We start from the raw sequence: 16321 nt of genomic DNA, 5'->3' as shown, positions 1-16321 counted from the left end.
TAAATCAAAGCTTATTAAATTACCAAATCGTCTAATCAACATTGAGAGATAAGTTATCACTGGTGGCCGGAAAATCATTAACAGTCATTAGTGCCTATAAAGGGACCTGTCCAATGTGAAAATTGTTTAGTTTGTGGTGCACATTTGAAAATGAAGTTTAATAAAGTGATGTTGGCGTCCGTGCTGCTGCTGGCCTTGGCCAACATGGCAGTAGCGCTAACATTCGATGAAGAGCGTTTGATTCTTAAACAATTTGTCACATCTGTAAGTAAAAACAATTTTCAGTATCCGCTTGTTCAATAATACATCCATGTTTCGCTTTAAGGAAGAACGCATTCGTTCCCATGGCTATCCGGCCGAATCGCATACCGTAGAAACCAATGATGGCTATCTCTTAACACTATTCCGCATACCTTACTCGCACAAACTGAATAATCAGCGTGCGAAACGTCCGGCTTTTCTCTTGCAACATGGTTTATTCAGCAACTCAGATTGTTGGTTGAGTAGCGGTCCGGACAGCTCATTGGCCTACCTGCTGGCCGATGCCGGCTTCGACGTGTGGTTGGGCAATGCCCGTGGCAATATCTACTCGCGCGCAAATACGAAGATAACTTTGAATAGTCCGAAGTTTTGGAAGTTCAGTTGGCATGAAATTGGTACCATTGATATTGCCGCTATGATTGATTATATACGCGATTTTACCGGTGAGCAAGCCGTACATTATGCGGGCCACTCGCAAGGCACCACGGTATATTTGGCGCTCATGTCTACCAGAAAAGAGTACAATGCGAAGATTAAAACGGCACATCTATTGGCGCCTTGTGCGTTCTTTGAGCATGGCAGACATGCCGCTTTCCAACTCGGCGCGTTGGTCGGCACACCTGGTGGGGTGTGGAACCGCCTTCTCGAGGATATGGAGCTGTTGCCTAAAAACGCCATAGTAAATCGCATTGCAGACACACTCTGCTCGGATCAACCCGATTTGGGCGCACAGTGTAAGAAAGTCGTGCTTTGGTATGCCGGCGACGGTTACCGCAACACAAATCTGGTAAGCGCAAAAATGATAGAAACAAATAATTTTATAACTTAAATAGTATCTTTTATTTTGACATTTCAGACTTCCTTGCAAGTGCTCATTGAAACCCATCCGGGCGGTGCGTCCAGCAATCAGGGCATACATTATCTTCAGCTCTCTAAGTCACATAAATTTCGTCAATTCGATTATGGCATCAAGAAGAACCAAGAGATTTACAATCAAGATACGCCTCCAGACTATGAACTGAATAAGATTACTGCTCGTACTTACTCATACTCAAGCGCCAACGATGCGCTGTGCGGTCCACGCGATGTCGACACATTGGTGGCAAATATGCCTTATCTAGTTGAGGACTATCGCGTACCCGATCCAAGCTGGAATCACATGGACTTCATTGTTGCCAACCAAATGCGTGAGGTTATAAACGACCGTGTTGTAGGCGCCGCTAAGGCTTATGAGAGAATGTAAAGATACAAATAAAACAATACCAAGCTGAAAATGAAATTTTAGTTAAACATTTGGTGCAGCAAATCTAGTTTGATATATGTATATGTATATAGAGATGTATCTTCCAAGTATTTGAACGGTGAATATGAATCTAATCACCTTTTTGCATGCTCCGCGATCCCCACACATCTAACGCCGCTCATTCAATGGTCCAACCCCGTCGAAACAGCAAGTTTCCTGGGCCTCTCGCTGTTGTTGTGGTTTTTGTAAAGGAAGAATTCTGCCGAGTTGACAGTTCTTGGCCGGATGAAAAATCCGGGTCGGTTCCGGTAACGTAGACTCTACTCTCGTTTGATCGGTTGGTCCTCTCGTTACACGCCTTCGTTGACAACCAATCCGAACCTTGCCACCCGCTGCAGCAATACCATCGAATATATGGTATATGTTGTTTACAGCCCACTAGTTTTTAGCAGGTTGTCTATAAGTTGAAGGACCCTATAATTATCGGATAGCTCTGAAAAGTACATAATAAATATCCGGGAGGTGGTTTTAAGGAATACTGCCGAGTTGAAACGGTCCGTTTCGGTTACTTAGAACGGACTGTCTGGGAACGGTAGAGCTAAGAGTGTATTTCCAATGCTGTTAATAATTCAAGCTCTACAATAGTCGAGAATCTTTAAATCAATACTCGTAACGAGCCACGGACTAAATCCGCCAGAATAAACTATTATTAACACTTATTGCCGCTCTCTCTCAATAATGGGTGGTAAATTAATTTTTTTATCAAGACCGTAGGCATTTTAATTTCACCATAAACTAAGTAAACTACTAAAAGAAGGCAAGGCAAAAATAACAATCGTATCACAAGCGATCAATATACCTCACTCAAATTTAGAAAGTATGATATTTGAGTAGTTGTAGTGATTGTTTTAAACGTAGTCGGCTCGTGCTTCTGGAAGATACGAATGTCCTGCAGAGATGGATCATTTGGCGTCTAAGATTGCTGAGAAACTATGGATTATTTAGTATCAAGTAAATTAACAACCATCCTTTGTAACCATTCATAAAGTGGCATTTTCGGACGAGTTTTATATGCGAGATTCTTCTTTTTTCTTTATTTGCGCGATAACAGCCGAGCTTACAACAGCGTGTCAATCGTTTCTTCTTTTGGCAATTTGGCGCCAATTCGAGATAGCAATGGACTGCACGTCTTTCTCTTCCTCTGCTTCCCCCGGCGGGCACTGCGTCGGATACTTTCAGAATTGAAGTGTTTTCATCCATTCGGACGACATGACCTAGCCAGCGTAGCCGTAGTCTTTTAATTCCCTGAACTATGTCAATGTCGTCGTGTATCTCGCACAGCTCATCGTTCCATCGATTGCGGTATTCGCAGTTGCCAATGCGCAAAGGACAACCTTTCTCTTGAGAACTTATAACGCATGCATCTGCATTATATAGCAGGTCGTCCTGATGATGAGTGACTTATAGAGTTTGGTCTTTGTTCGCCGTGAGAAGACTTTACTTATCTATTGCCTACACAGTCCGAAGTATCACCTGTTGACATTGTTGTTGGTTTTGTTGCTGGTTCCAAGATAGATGAAAACATCGCTTGAGCTCCAGACAAGAGGACTTGTAGGAACGCTTCTCGTTATTGTGTGGATTCCTACCGGATTTCAAGCATTTCGTGCTGCAATATCTCAAATCGTTTACCCTTTCAAGCAAAGAATGCGAATTATTTCATTTCAACATAAAAATTATGCGCAGCGTACGACAAAATATTTTTGATTTACAACAATTTGATAACATTTTCCCAAAATATACAAAATAAACTATAAATAATTGAAATCATTATGGGGGGTATACTCTGCATATATTTTGAGTTATGACGGTCGGTCATATCAAGCTTATCTGCGTCATCCACTTCATTAAGCTTAATCGCTGCAATATTGATCGCATATTGCGAATTATGGCATTAGATTAGATATCCTCTCGGCAGCGACTCTTACCATTTATAATCCGTTACTTTTAAATCCATTTTTTCAGTTTGCACTAATTATTTTTGCAGAACAAAGGGAGTTTGGCAAACTATGTTTCGTTTAACGGTTGCTTTAAGTGTGCTGCTCGCGCTGAGCGACGCTTTGGATCTGGCGTATATTAAACTGAAACCTTTAAAAACATCAGTAAGCTTAATAATACAATACTTTGTTCCCTCATACTAAAAGCAGAACTTATTTTTAGGCTGAACGTATACGCGAGCATGGTTACCCCGCCGAGTCCCATTTTGTGGAGACCAGTGATGGTTATATTCTCAACCTCTTTCGTATTCCCTACTCGCCACGTTTGGACAATGAGCATGAGCGTAAGCCTGTGGTCTTCATACAACATGGCCTCTTCGGTTGTTCCGACTGTTTTTTACTAAATGGTCCGGAGAATGCGATTGCATATAATTTCGTTGATGCTGGGTTTGATGTTTGGTTAGGCAATGCGCGTGGTAATATTTATTCCAGTAATCACTCCGCTTTATCGCCTGAAAACACGAAATTTTGGAAGTTCAGTTGGCATGAGATCGGCACCATTGATATGCCCGAATCGATTGACTATGTGCTCGAATGGGCAGGTGAAAGTGCACTACATTATGTTGGACATTCACAGGGCGGTACAGTTTACTTTGTGATGCTTTCTTCTCGTCCGGAGTATAATGAAAAGATAAAAACCGGACACGGTTTGGCACCCGCTGTATTTATGGGCAATGTAACCGACGGTATTGTTACGGCGCTCACACCGTATGTCGGCTCACCGGGTCTGGGCACTAATTTGCTCTGCGATCAACCGTTTATACCGTATAACCCGCATGTGCAGCGCTTGCTGGATACGGCCTGTGGCGGCAAACCGGCATATCCGAAATATTGTAAAACACTATATCTAATGTGGGCAGGCAATGAACAAGCGAACCTTAATGCGGTCAGTATACTATAGCGAATAACCATGGTGATGGAATATATGATTTCTTTTGTTTTGTAGACATTACTGCCTCAACTGGCCGAAACACATCCTGCTGGCATTTCGACTAATCAAGGAATACACTACATACAACTAAAAGTTTCGAACAAATTCCGTCAATACGACTATGGTTCGAAGAAGAATAAAAATACATATAACCAGGAAGAACCGCCAGAGTATCCGCTCGAAAAGATCACAGCCGATACATTCCTCTATTACGGTTTAAATGACGGTTCGGCTACAGCGCAAGATATGAAACGTTTACCACCTTACTTACCTAATTTGCGTCTGTTCTATGAAGTTCCCAATCCAACATGGGGACATTTGGATTTCATTTTCGCCAAGCAGGTTAAGCAGGAAATCAACGATCGTGTTATAAAGTATTGTAAAGATTATGAGGAACGATATTAGAGCGACCAATAAAGGCTTTTAGGATCAATATATAAAATATTTATGTTAGTAGGGTAGACTTTCAATTAAGAAGGGTTAAAGAAAACTAACAGGCAGGCTGAAAAGTTCGTATCGTTCGGGTTGCGAAATCAATATTTCCTCGATTTCCAAAGATTTCACTTTTGCACTTAAGTACTTATGTTAGAGTTCAGTTTATGACTTTGATACCTGTGAACTCTATCTATTTTATATTGATGTCCAATAAAATGGACGTAGCTTGAACTATTGTATTCAACATTCGCACTTTACTTTCAAAGAGTAAATCACTTCGAGATTTCAAACTATTAAAACTAGTGGCAATCTTTCCCTCAGTAACTCCTTGAGTTTACAATCTCGAACAAGCAGGAGACTTGAAAGCTTAGTGAGACTTAATATATTCCAGGTCATTATCACATACGTAGGTGACAGTAAAAATCTTGGATATGGACGCCTGCAGAGTAAATGTACCAACATGATTTCTTCATCTGCTTTAACTGTTACCGACGACCTGAAATGCTATTGCTTACACCTTCACCGATGCCTGTTTCGATGTGTGACATATATTCACATAATAATAAGGAACTGAACTTGAATACCACAGAATTTTGACAATTTAGTTGGGATGAGATCGGCGCTATTAGATCAACTGTACGAAAGTAAAAAGCGTTCATCTGGTACACTTAATCCATCCTTATTCTCGCTAGTAACTAGTTCTAGTTTTATTCGTCGCATCGGGTCATGCTATACCTTTTTGGAAAGTTCAAAGCAAAATAAAGAAAAAATCCGGCATATTTTATAGTACTTTCACGATAAAGACAAAAATGCATCTCAAGCCGCCAATAAAATTTGTGCAGTTTATTGACCCGATACAGTTTCCATTTCTTCCACACACCGATGGTTTCAACGTTTTCGTTCTGGTGTAGAGGTGGTCGAAGATGCGCCACGCTCCGGAAGGCCTGTCATCGAAAATTGCGATAAAATCGCTGAATTGGTCGAAAGAGACCGGCATAGTAGCAGCCGTAGCATCGGTCAAGAGCTGGGCATGAGTCATCAAACCGCTAAAAATAAAAATAAGTAAAAAAAAAAAACCGCAAGACTTTTTTGACAACCTATTATATCCGTGTTCAGTGCCAGTGGTATGCGATTGTTTGGCGATTAAATGTTCATATCACAATACTTTGATGCAATGAGAATTGTCGAGATTTAGCGGATTGAGAATGTATCAGCTGATACGCATATCTATACGACGTGACCGATACATCGGTGAACTGGCAGAGCATTAAGCGTTTGTCAGATCATTGCTCCACATTTGATGCTATTATGCCAAGTGCCTGACGAGAACTGGGTGGCTTCACATTCACCATCAAGGGAAATTAAACTAGAAACCAACTGGTTATTGATAATTGAAAACAATATGATATTGATAGAACTATGTACAAAAATTAAAAACTAAACTCTATACAGTACCTAATGCTGAAGACAGTAGAAAACAAATATAAAGTACTTTAAGAAAGATTTGCAGAACTTCAAGCAGCAATAAACATTTATTAATTACTCCTGGCGCAAGCACCATTATCTCCGTCATAAACGTGTATCAATTAATATGAGTGTACAAGTTAAGATCCACTTACAGTGTTGCCCGAAAGTATTCGTTTGATTGCTTCTATGTGGCAGAAGATATACCTTGTGACAAAAGGTACTCGAAAATTGTAGATAGACAGGCTAAATTTTTAATTATTCATCAATATTTATTTAGTCGCCTTCAAAGTAATCCCCACCAGATGTAACTAATATTCTTATGCCAATGACTTTCCTAGTCCTTGAAATATTTTTCATAAGAACTTTTTAAAATGGCCTTCAGCGATTTTGTTTTAGCTCTTCAAACGACCGAAAACCATACATTCCGATGACTGTTGGCTTCTTTGTAGGTTAAATTCATAAACCAATGTCTCGCTGACAATTTTAATGCTCTCCATGACGAGTCGAGAATGATTGATACCAAAAAATATCCACTAAAATCATTCAAATGGAATCGCGAGAAATCTTTATTGCTATCTATTTTTTTGATATTGTATTCCAGGAGAATTTACTTACAATTTCTGCGTGCTTTTTTGTAACAATGTATGTTTATTATTCAGCATTGCTTTTGATCGCATTTGAGTGGACTGAGTTGATGACAATTCAACAGAAAGGTTGTTAATTCAATTAGAAATTATGCGAATATTTTACGTAAATTATAAAGAGTTTGGTAATATAATATTATAATATTTTACATTGCGTTTAATCACTAGAATCCAAATAAGTTACGTATATTTAATATTCTTTGGAGAATACAACTCTTGTACACTCTTAGAACTCCCGAAAACCATGCTATACTCCGAATTTTTAATATTTCATATTATAATCGGACGGCGCCACCAGATTATTCGTCCCATATTACAGATTAGTTGCTGTGATTAAAATTTTTTTACAATTTTGATCATTTTATGTGGATGTCCTCAAAATTCGTTCCCTCAAATGAACTACATCGAATCAATGGGTATATCTCTGGACTGTTAAGGAACTAATAAATGTTTGAGTTAGAAAAGACATTGGTCAACCCTGTGGTTGCTGGACGAAAAACGTCGGAATAATGAAAAACGGTTTCTGCTAAGTATTTCCAAGAATTCGTTTTCTTTGTTTCACCTTAAGCAGCACAACATTGCTTAGGTAAGCCAAAATAAAGACTTCTATATTCTATCAAGGTATTGATAAGGTGATATTTGCTGCGAGAATGTAAAGCCTCGATTTTATAAAATTAAGTTTCAACAATCTTTAATGAAGTAGTAGTTCGGATACTCATTTTTTCAACTAAAGACCAAACGCTGCCATGCTATTAATCCACACAAAACCATTATTTTTAAGACGGAAGTTATACTTCTGTTGCAAGCAACAGCAATTCTCATCTCAAAATTTAGATTTACTCTCTCTCATCGTTCTCCAACTTTGAAAATATGGAGATATAACATAGATCAATAATCAATAGATCAAAACAATGTCTCCTATTGTTGAGATTTCTATGAGTTTACAGATGAAGTGCTCGCACTCTCCAATTGGTGTCTAAACGGTAAGGGTTTTTGATATTTTTTCGAACGTTTTTTTTTTATAAAATGAAAGGGTGATGTCTCAAGTATGACTATTTTCAAGCAAACTGGAGCAAAATTGACGAAGTGTTCTCAAAATGTGAAAAATTGAAATATCGAAAACCCTCCCACCGTCGCCAGACCAAAAAGATTATCTAATGATACGATGTTTATGATTTGATTTTTGGACTTTAGATGATCTAGCACCGATTTATGAGAGGGACCGCAACTTTTTTCTCACCTTAACTAAAACTGATTGAATAGTGTCAGAAGGATCTGTTCTGTATCTGTGCACAGCCTTCTACTTTTTTATTGGCCTAGACAATCCGTTGCATATTAGAATAAGATTCATTTATAATGAAGGTCATTTAAAAATGTTTAAAAAATCGTTCGATTTTGAAACTCATCTAACAGTTTTGATAACTTAAATATTTTATATCAGAATTATTCAAAAATAAGACAATATTTTAAGGATTTTTGCTTATCATAATTAAATAGTTTATTCTTAAATTTTGAATAATACGTAAAAATGCCATTAAAACCCAGACAACAGTTATTCTAAAAAATATACGTCACTTAGTTATGGCAACCTTTATCTTAACAAGTATGGATCAAATAATAAACACGGTCTTAAAAGTCCTACTTTTTCCTATAAATCACAATTAAAATTTAAAAACTAAAATACTTTTGAAAAGAAACTCAAAATATTATCGTCAACTATAAGTATATTCGTAGTAGTTTGCTGCTCTGATGATTTTATCGAAAATGAACTCACGCACGCCCAGGCCACAAATGAAGTCGAAATGATTCCAGCGTCGGCGTGGAATTTTGTAGACGGCCTGTAGATTGCGCAAACGCATTAGCAATCGCCAAATATCCTCCACGGACACGATGTAATCGTTTTCGGCGTAGAAAATTGTTACCGGCGCTGTGACTAGCTCCAACTTGTAGTCGGGCGGTTCCAATTGATTGTACATCAACCAATTCTTCTCCGGACCATAGTCGTATTGGCGGAACTTCGTCGAGACGTAACCCTGAAAGTAATGCATAATTTGCTTGAACGAGCCACCCACTGGAAAGTTGGCCATTATATCCGGTAGCAAAGTCTGTAAATATACAGAAAACATTATAAACATTATAGATAATAGATTTGCAAGTACCACCTTGTTTAGATGTTGTGTGTCGTAGCCCACAGCTGGCCAAAGACGGCTGACACAAACCATCGGCCGTTCGTTTTCAAAACAAAGCGATGAGAGGAACTTCTTCACAAACTTGTTTGTCGACACCATCTCCATACCCTCCAATACCTTAGCCACATAGTTGCGTGTACCCAATATGGGACCGAAAATCTTGGCCAGCCCACCTTTAGTGTTGCTCACATACGCCACCGGCGCCAACAGATGTGCTGTCTTGAAGACGCCATTGTATTGCGGCAACATGGAGTTCAGCACTAGAAACACAGTACCACCCTGTGAGATGCCCACAAAATGCATTTTCGCCTCGCCCGTACATTGCATGATGTAGTCCACCATAGCGGGCATATCGTAAATGCTCATCTCATGCCAACTGAAGTTCCAGAACTCACGCTCCGTCGCATTGTACCACACGTTGCGGCGCGTGTAGATATTGCCGCGATTATTGCCCAACCAAATGTCGTAGCCTTGACGCCACAGCAGATATGGTAATGAGTTTTCGCGACCGTTCAGTAGCCAAGCGTCCGAGGAGGCGTAAATTCCGGCTAACAAGAAAACGACCGGACGTCGCGAATATATGCCGCAAGCACTAGGCCCTGTTGTCGACGTCGTATTATATTGCGGTATGCGATGTAATGTCAACGCATAGCCGTCCTTGGTTAGCACGTGATGCTTTTCCACCGGATAACCGTCGCGACGAATGCGTTGCACCTGCAAGTGTGTGCGTATTTACGAAAGGAAGAAAGTAATAAAAGACAATTATTTTATTATGATGTCTACTGTGGTCTGTGTGCTATTTCTTAGTTGCATTACTAGCAGTCTGCGAAATAGTAAGTGCTGTGATTGAGTGACTCAAGTAGGTAGAATGACAATAATAGGCGCTATCGGCGTCGCGGTGACACTGTGTTGACATAAAAGTGACTTACGCAAATCACCTACGGTCTACCGGTAAGGGTACGATTTACGATTTACGAGTACCTGTCTGCATGGCTCAATTGACGGCTTTGCTGGATTGCGAAGTTAAGTCGTGTCGTCTGAGTGCATGCGAGCACAAATTTATGCGCTCTTGACAGCCGTAATCGGCCTTCATTGCCATTTAATTGTTTTTGTTTGTTGTAATAATTGCACTATGCGCTAAATACATGCATATGTACATGTATACCGCCAACGTTTTTAGAAAGGATGTGGACTATTTTTTTCGCAAACTGGTTAAGGGGTTACATGAGTTTACGGGTTCCAAAAAATCGATTTTTTTATTGCCTTATCAAATTCTACAAGACCTCTAGAATATTGTCTTAAATCCTAACTTCAAGTTGATCCGAGCAATAATTTTGTGAGTTTCGTTGTCTTTAAACGCGTTTTTCTCGAAACTGTGTTTTTAAAGTCGGTTGGTAAGAATTTTCAAAGATTACTCAACGGTTCTTCGTATGGATTTTCCATGGATTCGATTGCAACTATTAAAAAAAATTTCAAGATTTCACTGAAATTTTCATTTTTCTATAAAAATGTCTGCCAAAAATCTAATTCTATTTTTTTTTTCGTCAATCGTCAAAGTTATAAGTTAAGGTTTTAACTAAAACACAAATTTTTGCACTTTAGCTGATCCTGTAAGTTATGCTGCCAACGTGGGATTTAAAATATATTTTTTCCAAAAATTTCAGAATTCTTTGTTAATAGTGGATGTTTAAAGCAATAAACAATTCTAATAAAATATTTAAATTTTTACTTAAAAAAAAAAAAAAAAATTGAAAAAAAAAAGATGTTTTATCCGAAGAACTCATATAACCTCTCAAAAAAATGTTGGATACCATGAATATAATACCTGAAATACGTATGTGTCAGATAAAAAATTATGAGATGGTACCTGATTTCAGTAGTCAATGTGTAGCCTAAATATTGAGATATATGACAACTGGTCTGAAAGGTTCTGATTGAATGGTTGAGATTGAATGGAAGTTAAAGTGAAACCAGCATCTACAATAGTATAAAACTCATCAGACATGTGGTGGTATTTGAAATGGTAGGAGTCTGGTTTTGAACCCTGCTTATTATCGAAGTCCATAACCATGGTCGAAAAAGGTGAAAAGAAATTTTGAAGTAAGTTCATTCCTTCTTGAAAAAATGAAATTATGCTAACATTTCATGAAATGTTCCCCAAATCGTATTTGAGATTTGATGCCATACTACAAGTAGAATTAAAAAGGACAAGACTTTTTGAATTGAAGTACGTGGAAATGATTTTACTTTTCTAGGTCCCGATCAACTTTAGGTTAAGTTTGCTTAAATGGTCGATCTTAAATATCGGATCTCACTTGAACAGCTTATGATGTCCGTCCGTTTTGGTTCCCAGAACTCCCATAAAAACGTATTATAATAAATAACATCATAAATCGAAAAAGCGTTTTGAGCTGATTACAAATTTGTTAATGCCTGTTTCGAATATGTCTACAAATTCGCCGAAGGTTTGACTGCCGAGATGTTTCAGTCTCAGTCTTATAAAGTCTTGACAATGAATGAGGAAGTTCCTGAGTGTTTCCATCTCACCTTTTTCAATACAATTTTGACAGTCCGACATTAATGCCGGTAAGAACTCCTACGATTACTACAAGATAAATTTTGCTAGGAGAAAACAGTTCAGTCGAAATGTTTTATCTACTCTAGGCCTGAAGATCGAATTAGAAGATTCCGAATGACTATTACAATGAAGAAATACTCGAAGACTGATCTCTTTTAGCGAAAAATTCGTGCGTTGTTGCATGCAAGTTGTGATAGAACTCAGGTACTGCGAAGTGTTTTTTTTTTAAGAGAACCAGATATTGTTTTTCCGGAGTGGACAGTCATTGGCACTATTCCTCAAAGCTACAGCAACAACTGTATCCAAATCTTAACTCCTTTATGAAACAATGGTTAGAAATGTTATTGAAAAGTTGGAGGATCGCTGTAGTCAATGTCTCTCTGTTCCTTTTGTTCTATAATGAGATGGAATATTGCCAAACAAAGCTTTCCGTTTTTAAATGACCAGAGCTAACCACCAATTATTTTTCCAATAATCATTTCCTTGTATGTAAAACATATAGTCCACTAACTATCTGAGCTTGTGCAGAATTGTAATTTCACGTTGCTGTCTACAAAATATTATGCATAGATTCTAAAAATAATAGTGGCTATATAATATCAAGTTTTTTAGGAGCGAAATTTTTCATAAGAAAAATAAAGTTTCTAATTTTGGTTTTAAAATCGTAAATTTTTATTGAAAAATTATATAGCTCATGACATTATTTTTGGTGCGGTGATGGGTATGATTCCCGAAATACGTGTCTATTTTTTTCGCTTCATTTGCCTACTTTTGGCAAATGCAAATGTCGGCACGTGCGTCGAACATTCAGCGCTGCACATCGTCGCTCGCATATGCGCAGAAACGCCGACATAGATATAGTAATGGCGATAAACTTGCAAATACAAAGTTTGTCATAAAGCGTGAACAAGCCATGGGTATTTTGCCAATGGCAACACGAAAAACAATAACATCCATTTATACGAGTACATACAGACACATATGCTTGCTAGATTTCGTACTTTCGTATGTATGTGAGTATGTTGTATCTAAGTGTGCTATACTTCGAATTATGCATTCTGCGCATGCGCACTTGCACTCGCCACACACGCATTTAAATACTCTTAAATGCAGCTAGCACTCCGTGCGACCGACACTCCTGCGATGTGATCTGCCCTTGTCGCTGTTAAGTTGTGTCCTCCACCGATGTGACTTAATAGACACAATAAATAAGTCCAAACTTTCAAATATTGACTTGTGCAATTTATCACATAACTTGATGGAGATTTCGTATTTTGTAATTATTCATAACAAATATATAGTCAGGTAAATGTGCATAGAGATGATTGGATACAAAAAACATCGATCGAGAGTACTATAAATTATATGAATTATTTTTACGATACCTCTGTATAATAAAGGGATTTTAAGGTTAAATTTATTTCCATGAAATTTCATAGTATCTTCAAAACACTGTACTACTCCCTTTACTTCAACAGGCTCTGTGGGCTCACTATCATACTGTGGGGACCCAGATACTGACAGCGTAGTCAGCACAAATGCAAGAGATGCTCCAGAAAACTCAACTCATAAGAGATGGGCGATTCACCTGATTTTGGCTAATATTTTGGGCATGAAGCATGTCAATACTACATACATACATACCAAAAATTTCGAAAAAAATACTAAAGAGCCGAAGAGATATTTGCCAACATGGATGAAGACCGTTAGAGCATTTTACACACCATATCTTGTGAATATGACTTCGAAACTGTTCTACAATCTAGCAAATGCCGCTCTAAAAATGAGCCGAAACCGAAGAAAAAATGCTGAAAGTAGTGAAGGCCATCTCAACCGAGGCGAATATCAAGTGAATAGAAAATTAGATTAAGCAATTGTATTGAAATACCTGGAAATGGATTTAATTTTGTCAGTCTAGATCAACTTTACGTTAAGTTTGGTCGATCTTAAAAAGCGGTTCTCACTTGGACAGCTTATAATACCGGTCCGTTGCGTTACTGAGAACCCTCATGAAAATTACCATAAATACACTCATAAATCGACAAAGCGCTTTGAGCCGATCACAAATTTCTTGAGGCGGCCAATTTCAGCTTTGGCTATGTCTACTGGTTCGCCAATGTCTTGCAAAGGTTGGACAAAGGATGGGAAAGTTCCTAAATGTTTCCATCTCAACTTCTTCTATTCTACAATTCTAGTATTTTCGGTGCGAGTGCAATTTTAGTCTTACAGCATGCATTCTTATTTTTGCTAAGGGAAACCCAGAAGGCCAGAAGATCATCGACCAAGGCCACGCTAAGTCCATATGCACAGGGCGAAAGTGCAAGATGACAACGTACATAGGTTCAGCTCATTCCCACTCCGATGTGAGCGGGATGCTCTATTTCCCGTAATTAGGATCTTATAACAGTGAATGTTGGGTATGGCTTTATTATACTTATTTTCTAAGTATTTCGACAATCCCAGTTGCCAATATTTCTGAAATCTTTCTATATCTGATACGATTTACACTTTCAAAAAGTTCTGACATGTCCCCTAAATCTTCTTTGCGCTATTATATTATACTTGAATTAAAAATTGTTAGGAATTTCCAAATGACTATTGTCATGGCGGATCGCTATTGAAGAAAAATTCGTGTGATGTTGTTTGGAAGTAGTGCTAGAACTCAGGCCCTACAAAGTTGTAGTGCGAGATTTTTCCCGCAACAGACAGTTCTGGGTAAACATAACTGACTTGTACATTTTTCTGGTCAAGGGCTGTCACACTTCAAAATTATTTGGGAAATATTTGGACAAAAGCCTTCAAAGTATAAAAAATGGTGGAAAAAATTATAAACCGTACCATATTAAATAAATTAAAAATTAAGAACAGTTGTTTTTTAAAATACTAGAATAAACAACAATCAAAAAAATTTTAAGCTGACCGCAAAAATGTTTGGCCTCAATTAATAGGAAAACAACATAAAGTGTGTTGCAAGCCTTGTTAGCATAGTGGAGTGATTGGTCACAGCTTATTTAAAATTAATTGCGGTCAGTGGTTTTCGTTTAATTTCTCGCCCATTTCTATTTCACGAATCATACCGCATCTGTAATGATGATGTCGCGCGTTTGACGGACGTTGATGAACGCGGCAACCATAAAGGAGGATCCGCGTAGCTGCGATTCGAACTGCCAGCAACACAGGCCACTTAACAGCAACAGCAACAACGATTCGATGATGTTGCAACCGATGATGGTGACAGCCATGACACACGACGGCGCAGGATGCTATGAATGTTGGCGTTAAAGCCGTTAATGCCGTTGCTCGTCAAACACGTTCGGAGAGTTGTTTCAAGCGAATGGTCGAGATGATGCAGAATGACATACTGGCTTACGTCAATGTGTCGAGCGAAGCGATCTTATGGGCTGAGGCAGCCAACACACTTTGCCACACCGATCCACAGTAATTGCCGTTGCAGCTGCAGCGGTAGCCTAGTGTGTCGGCGATGAGCGGCGAGGAAGTGCAAGCAGCAAGTTTCACAACAATTCTATCTTTATCACGCTTTATTGAAATAACACAAAACAACCGTATGCAGCAGCCAGCCGGATTGAGCCAAAAGCACGATGAGTGTTAAAGGTGCTGACTGTGCAGTTGAGGTCAAAAGTTAACACTAATGGCTACTTGATGTTTTGGTACGTCACTGCGGGTAGTACGCGTCTGGGACGAGTTATTATGTGTGCTACAAGTATGAGCCGTTATATTATTACTTTTCACTTTTCATGTTCATTGCTACTTATTGGCTTTCTTTTGCTTGTATAGCATTACTTTTGGTTTTTGGCTTGCTTTTGCTTTTGTTTTTGCACTTTCATTGGCGGTTTATAAGTGTTTTTTTTTTTCGCGCTCAGGAAAAGGTGAAACCTCCAAATCGGTAACATGTATGAATTCCGGGATCGCGCGCTGACGTAAAACTTTGGTAACGTCGCGTGGCTTCGACTTCGATTGTCGTCGTCGTGCGCGGACTGGTGTCTGTTGACTGACTGTTGCGCCGCCTCGATAGCGGTATCCGCGCAGCCTGCGGCTTCCACGCGCCCCAGCTGTTGTGAAGCGCTTCTCTCCGCCACAACTCCAACCGCAGCAACGCACAGGTATGTAGGTAAGTGTAGCGCTCACTGTGACGCTCATCGCGCTCATTACGTGTATTACCTTACCACCACACGCTTTAGCCCGCTGCCCACCGGCGCGGCCTCGCTGTACTTTTAATTCATAAACTCAATTATTTATTTTGTGTCTGCTTTCGCATTCATCGATTTGCAATGAGCGTGGCGCGATTCGAATGGCCAGCCGGCTGCGACTCAAGCACGTGAAGCGACGCTTCGATTTGTCCAACGTAATTCGCTCGCCACTGTCACTCGGCCATTACGAGCACCTACATAATTCAGCTCTCCGGCGTGTTGCCGCTATTGACCACATTTACCCACTGACTACTCCTCCGTGAACCTGTTGGCGATTCGACTCGGTCTGTCATTGTGCGATTTGTTTAGGA

General features: G+C 39.1%; 3 protein-coding genes across 3 annotated transcripts; 2 read left to right on the top strand and 1 right to left on the bottom strand.

Moving 5' to 3' along the window:
* The first annotated feature begins 40 nt into the window (after nucleotides 1–40).
* Nucleotides 41–1540, top strand: LOC108969044 (lipase 3-like). The gene is made up of 3 exons (XM_018933531.1): nucleotides 41–264; nucleotides 326–1048; nucleotides 1118–1540. The coding sequence occupies exons 1-3, from the start codon at nucleotides 151–153 to the stop codon at nucleotides 1502–1504; spliced, it is 1224 nt and encodes a 407-aa protein (XP_018789076.1). The 5' UTR covers nucleotides 41–150; the 3' UTR covers nucleotides 1505–1540.
* Nucleotides 1541–3570: 2030 nt separating this feature from the next.
* Nucleotides 3571–4933, top strand: LOC108969045 (lipase 3-like). Its single transcript, XM_018933532.1, has 3 exons — nucleotides 3571–3663; nucleotides 3722–4444; nucleotides 4505–4933. The coding sequence occupies exons 1-3, from the start codon at nucleotides 3571–3573 to the stop codon at nucleotides 4892–4894; spliced, it is 1206 nt and encodes a 401-aa protein (XP_018789077.1). The 3' UTR covers nucleotides 4895–4933.
* A 3586-nt stretch (nucleotides 4934–8519) lies between these two features.
* Nucleotides 8520–15816, bottom strand: LOC108969037 (lipase 3). The gene is made up of 3 exons (XM_018933508.1): nucleotides 14880–15816; nucleotides 9198–9938; nucleotides 8520–9140 (listed from the first exon to the last, which is right to left on the bottom strand). Exons 1-3 carry the CDS (start codon nucleotides 15042–15044, stop codon nucleotides 8748–8750), a joined length of 1299 nt encoding a protein of 432 aa, XP_018789053.1. The 5' UTR covers nucleotides 15045–15816; the 3' UTR covers nucleotides 8520–8747.
* Nucleotides 15817–16321: the final 505 nt, after the last annotated feature.

Source organism: Bactrocera latifrons, unplaced genomic scaffold (genome assembly GCF_001853355.1).
Source record: "Bactrocera latifrons isolate USDA-ARS-PBARC rearing strain unplaced genomic scaffold, ASM185335v1 scaffold_239, whole genome shotgun sequence".
NCBI classification, from domain to species: Eukaryota; Metazoa; Arthropoda; class Insecta; order Diptera; family Tephritidae; genus Bactrocera; species Bactrocera latifrons.
The sequence above is the reverse complement of the archived record's forward strand: the minus strand, read 5'-3'. Positions and strand labels throughout refer to the sequence as shown.

Bases quoted from the DNA above. Each gene is read 5' to 3' on its own strand.
- LOC108969045 (XM_018933532.1), top strand. From the start codon at position 3,571: ATGTTTCGTTTAACGGTTGCTTTAAGTGTGCTGCTCGCGCTGAGCGAC. The intron at 3,664-3,721 runs GTAAGCTTAATA...ACTTATTTTTAG, and splicing joins TGAAACCTTTAAAAACATCA to GCTGAACGTATACGCGAGCA. The intron at 4,445-4,504 runs GTCAGTATACTA...TTTGTTTTGTAG, and splicing joins AACAAGCGAACCTTAATGCG to ACATTACTGCCTCAACTGGC.
- LOC108969044 (XM_018933531.1), top strand. From the start codon at position 151: ATGAAGTTTAATAAAGTGATGTTGGCGTCCGTGCTGCTGCTGGCCTTG. The intron at 265-325 runs GTAAGTAAAAAC...TTTCGCTTTAAG, and splicing joins TTAAACAATTTGTCACATCT to GAAGAACGCATTCGTTCCCA. The intron at 1,049-1,117 runs GTAAGCGCAAAA...TTGACATTTCAG, and splicing joins GTTACCGCAACACAAATCTG to ACTTCCTTGCAAGTGCTCAT.
- LOC108969037 (XM_018933508.1), bottom strand. From the start codon at position 15,044: ATGGCTGTCACCATCATCGGTTGCAACATCATCGAATCGTTGTTGCTG. The intron at 9,939-14,879 runs GTATGATTCGTG...ACACACTTGCAG, and splicing joins ACATCATCATTACAGATGCG to GTGCAACGCATTCGTCGCGA. The intron at 9,141-9,197 runs GTGGTACTTGCA...GTATATTTACAG, and splicing joins ACACACAACATCTAAACAAG to ACTTTGCTACCGGATATAAT.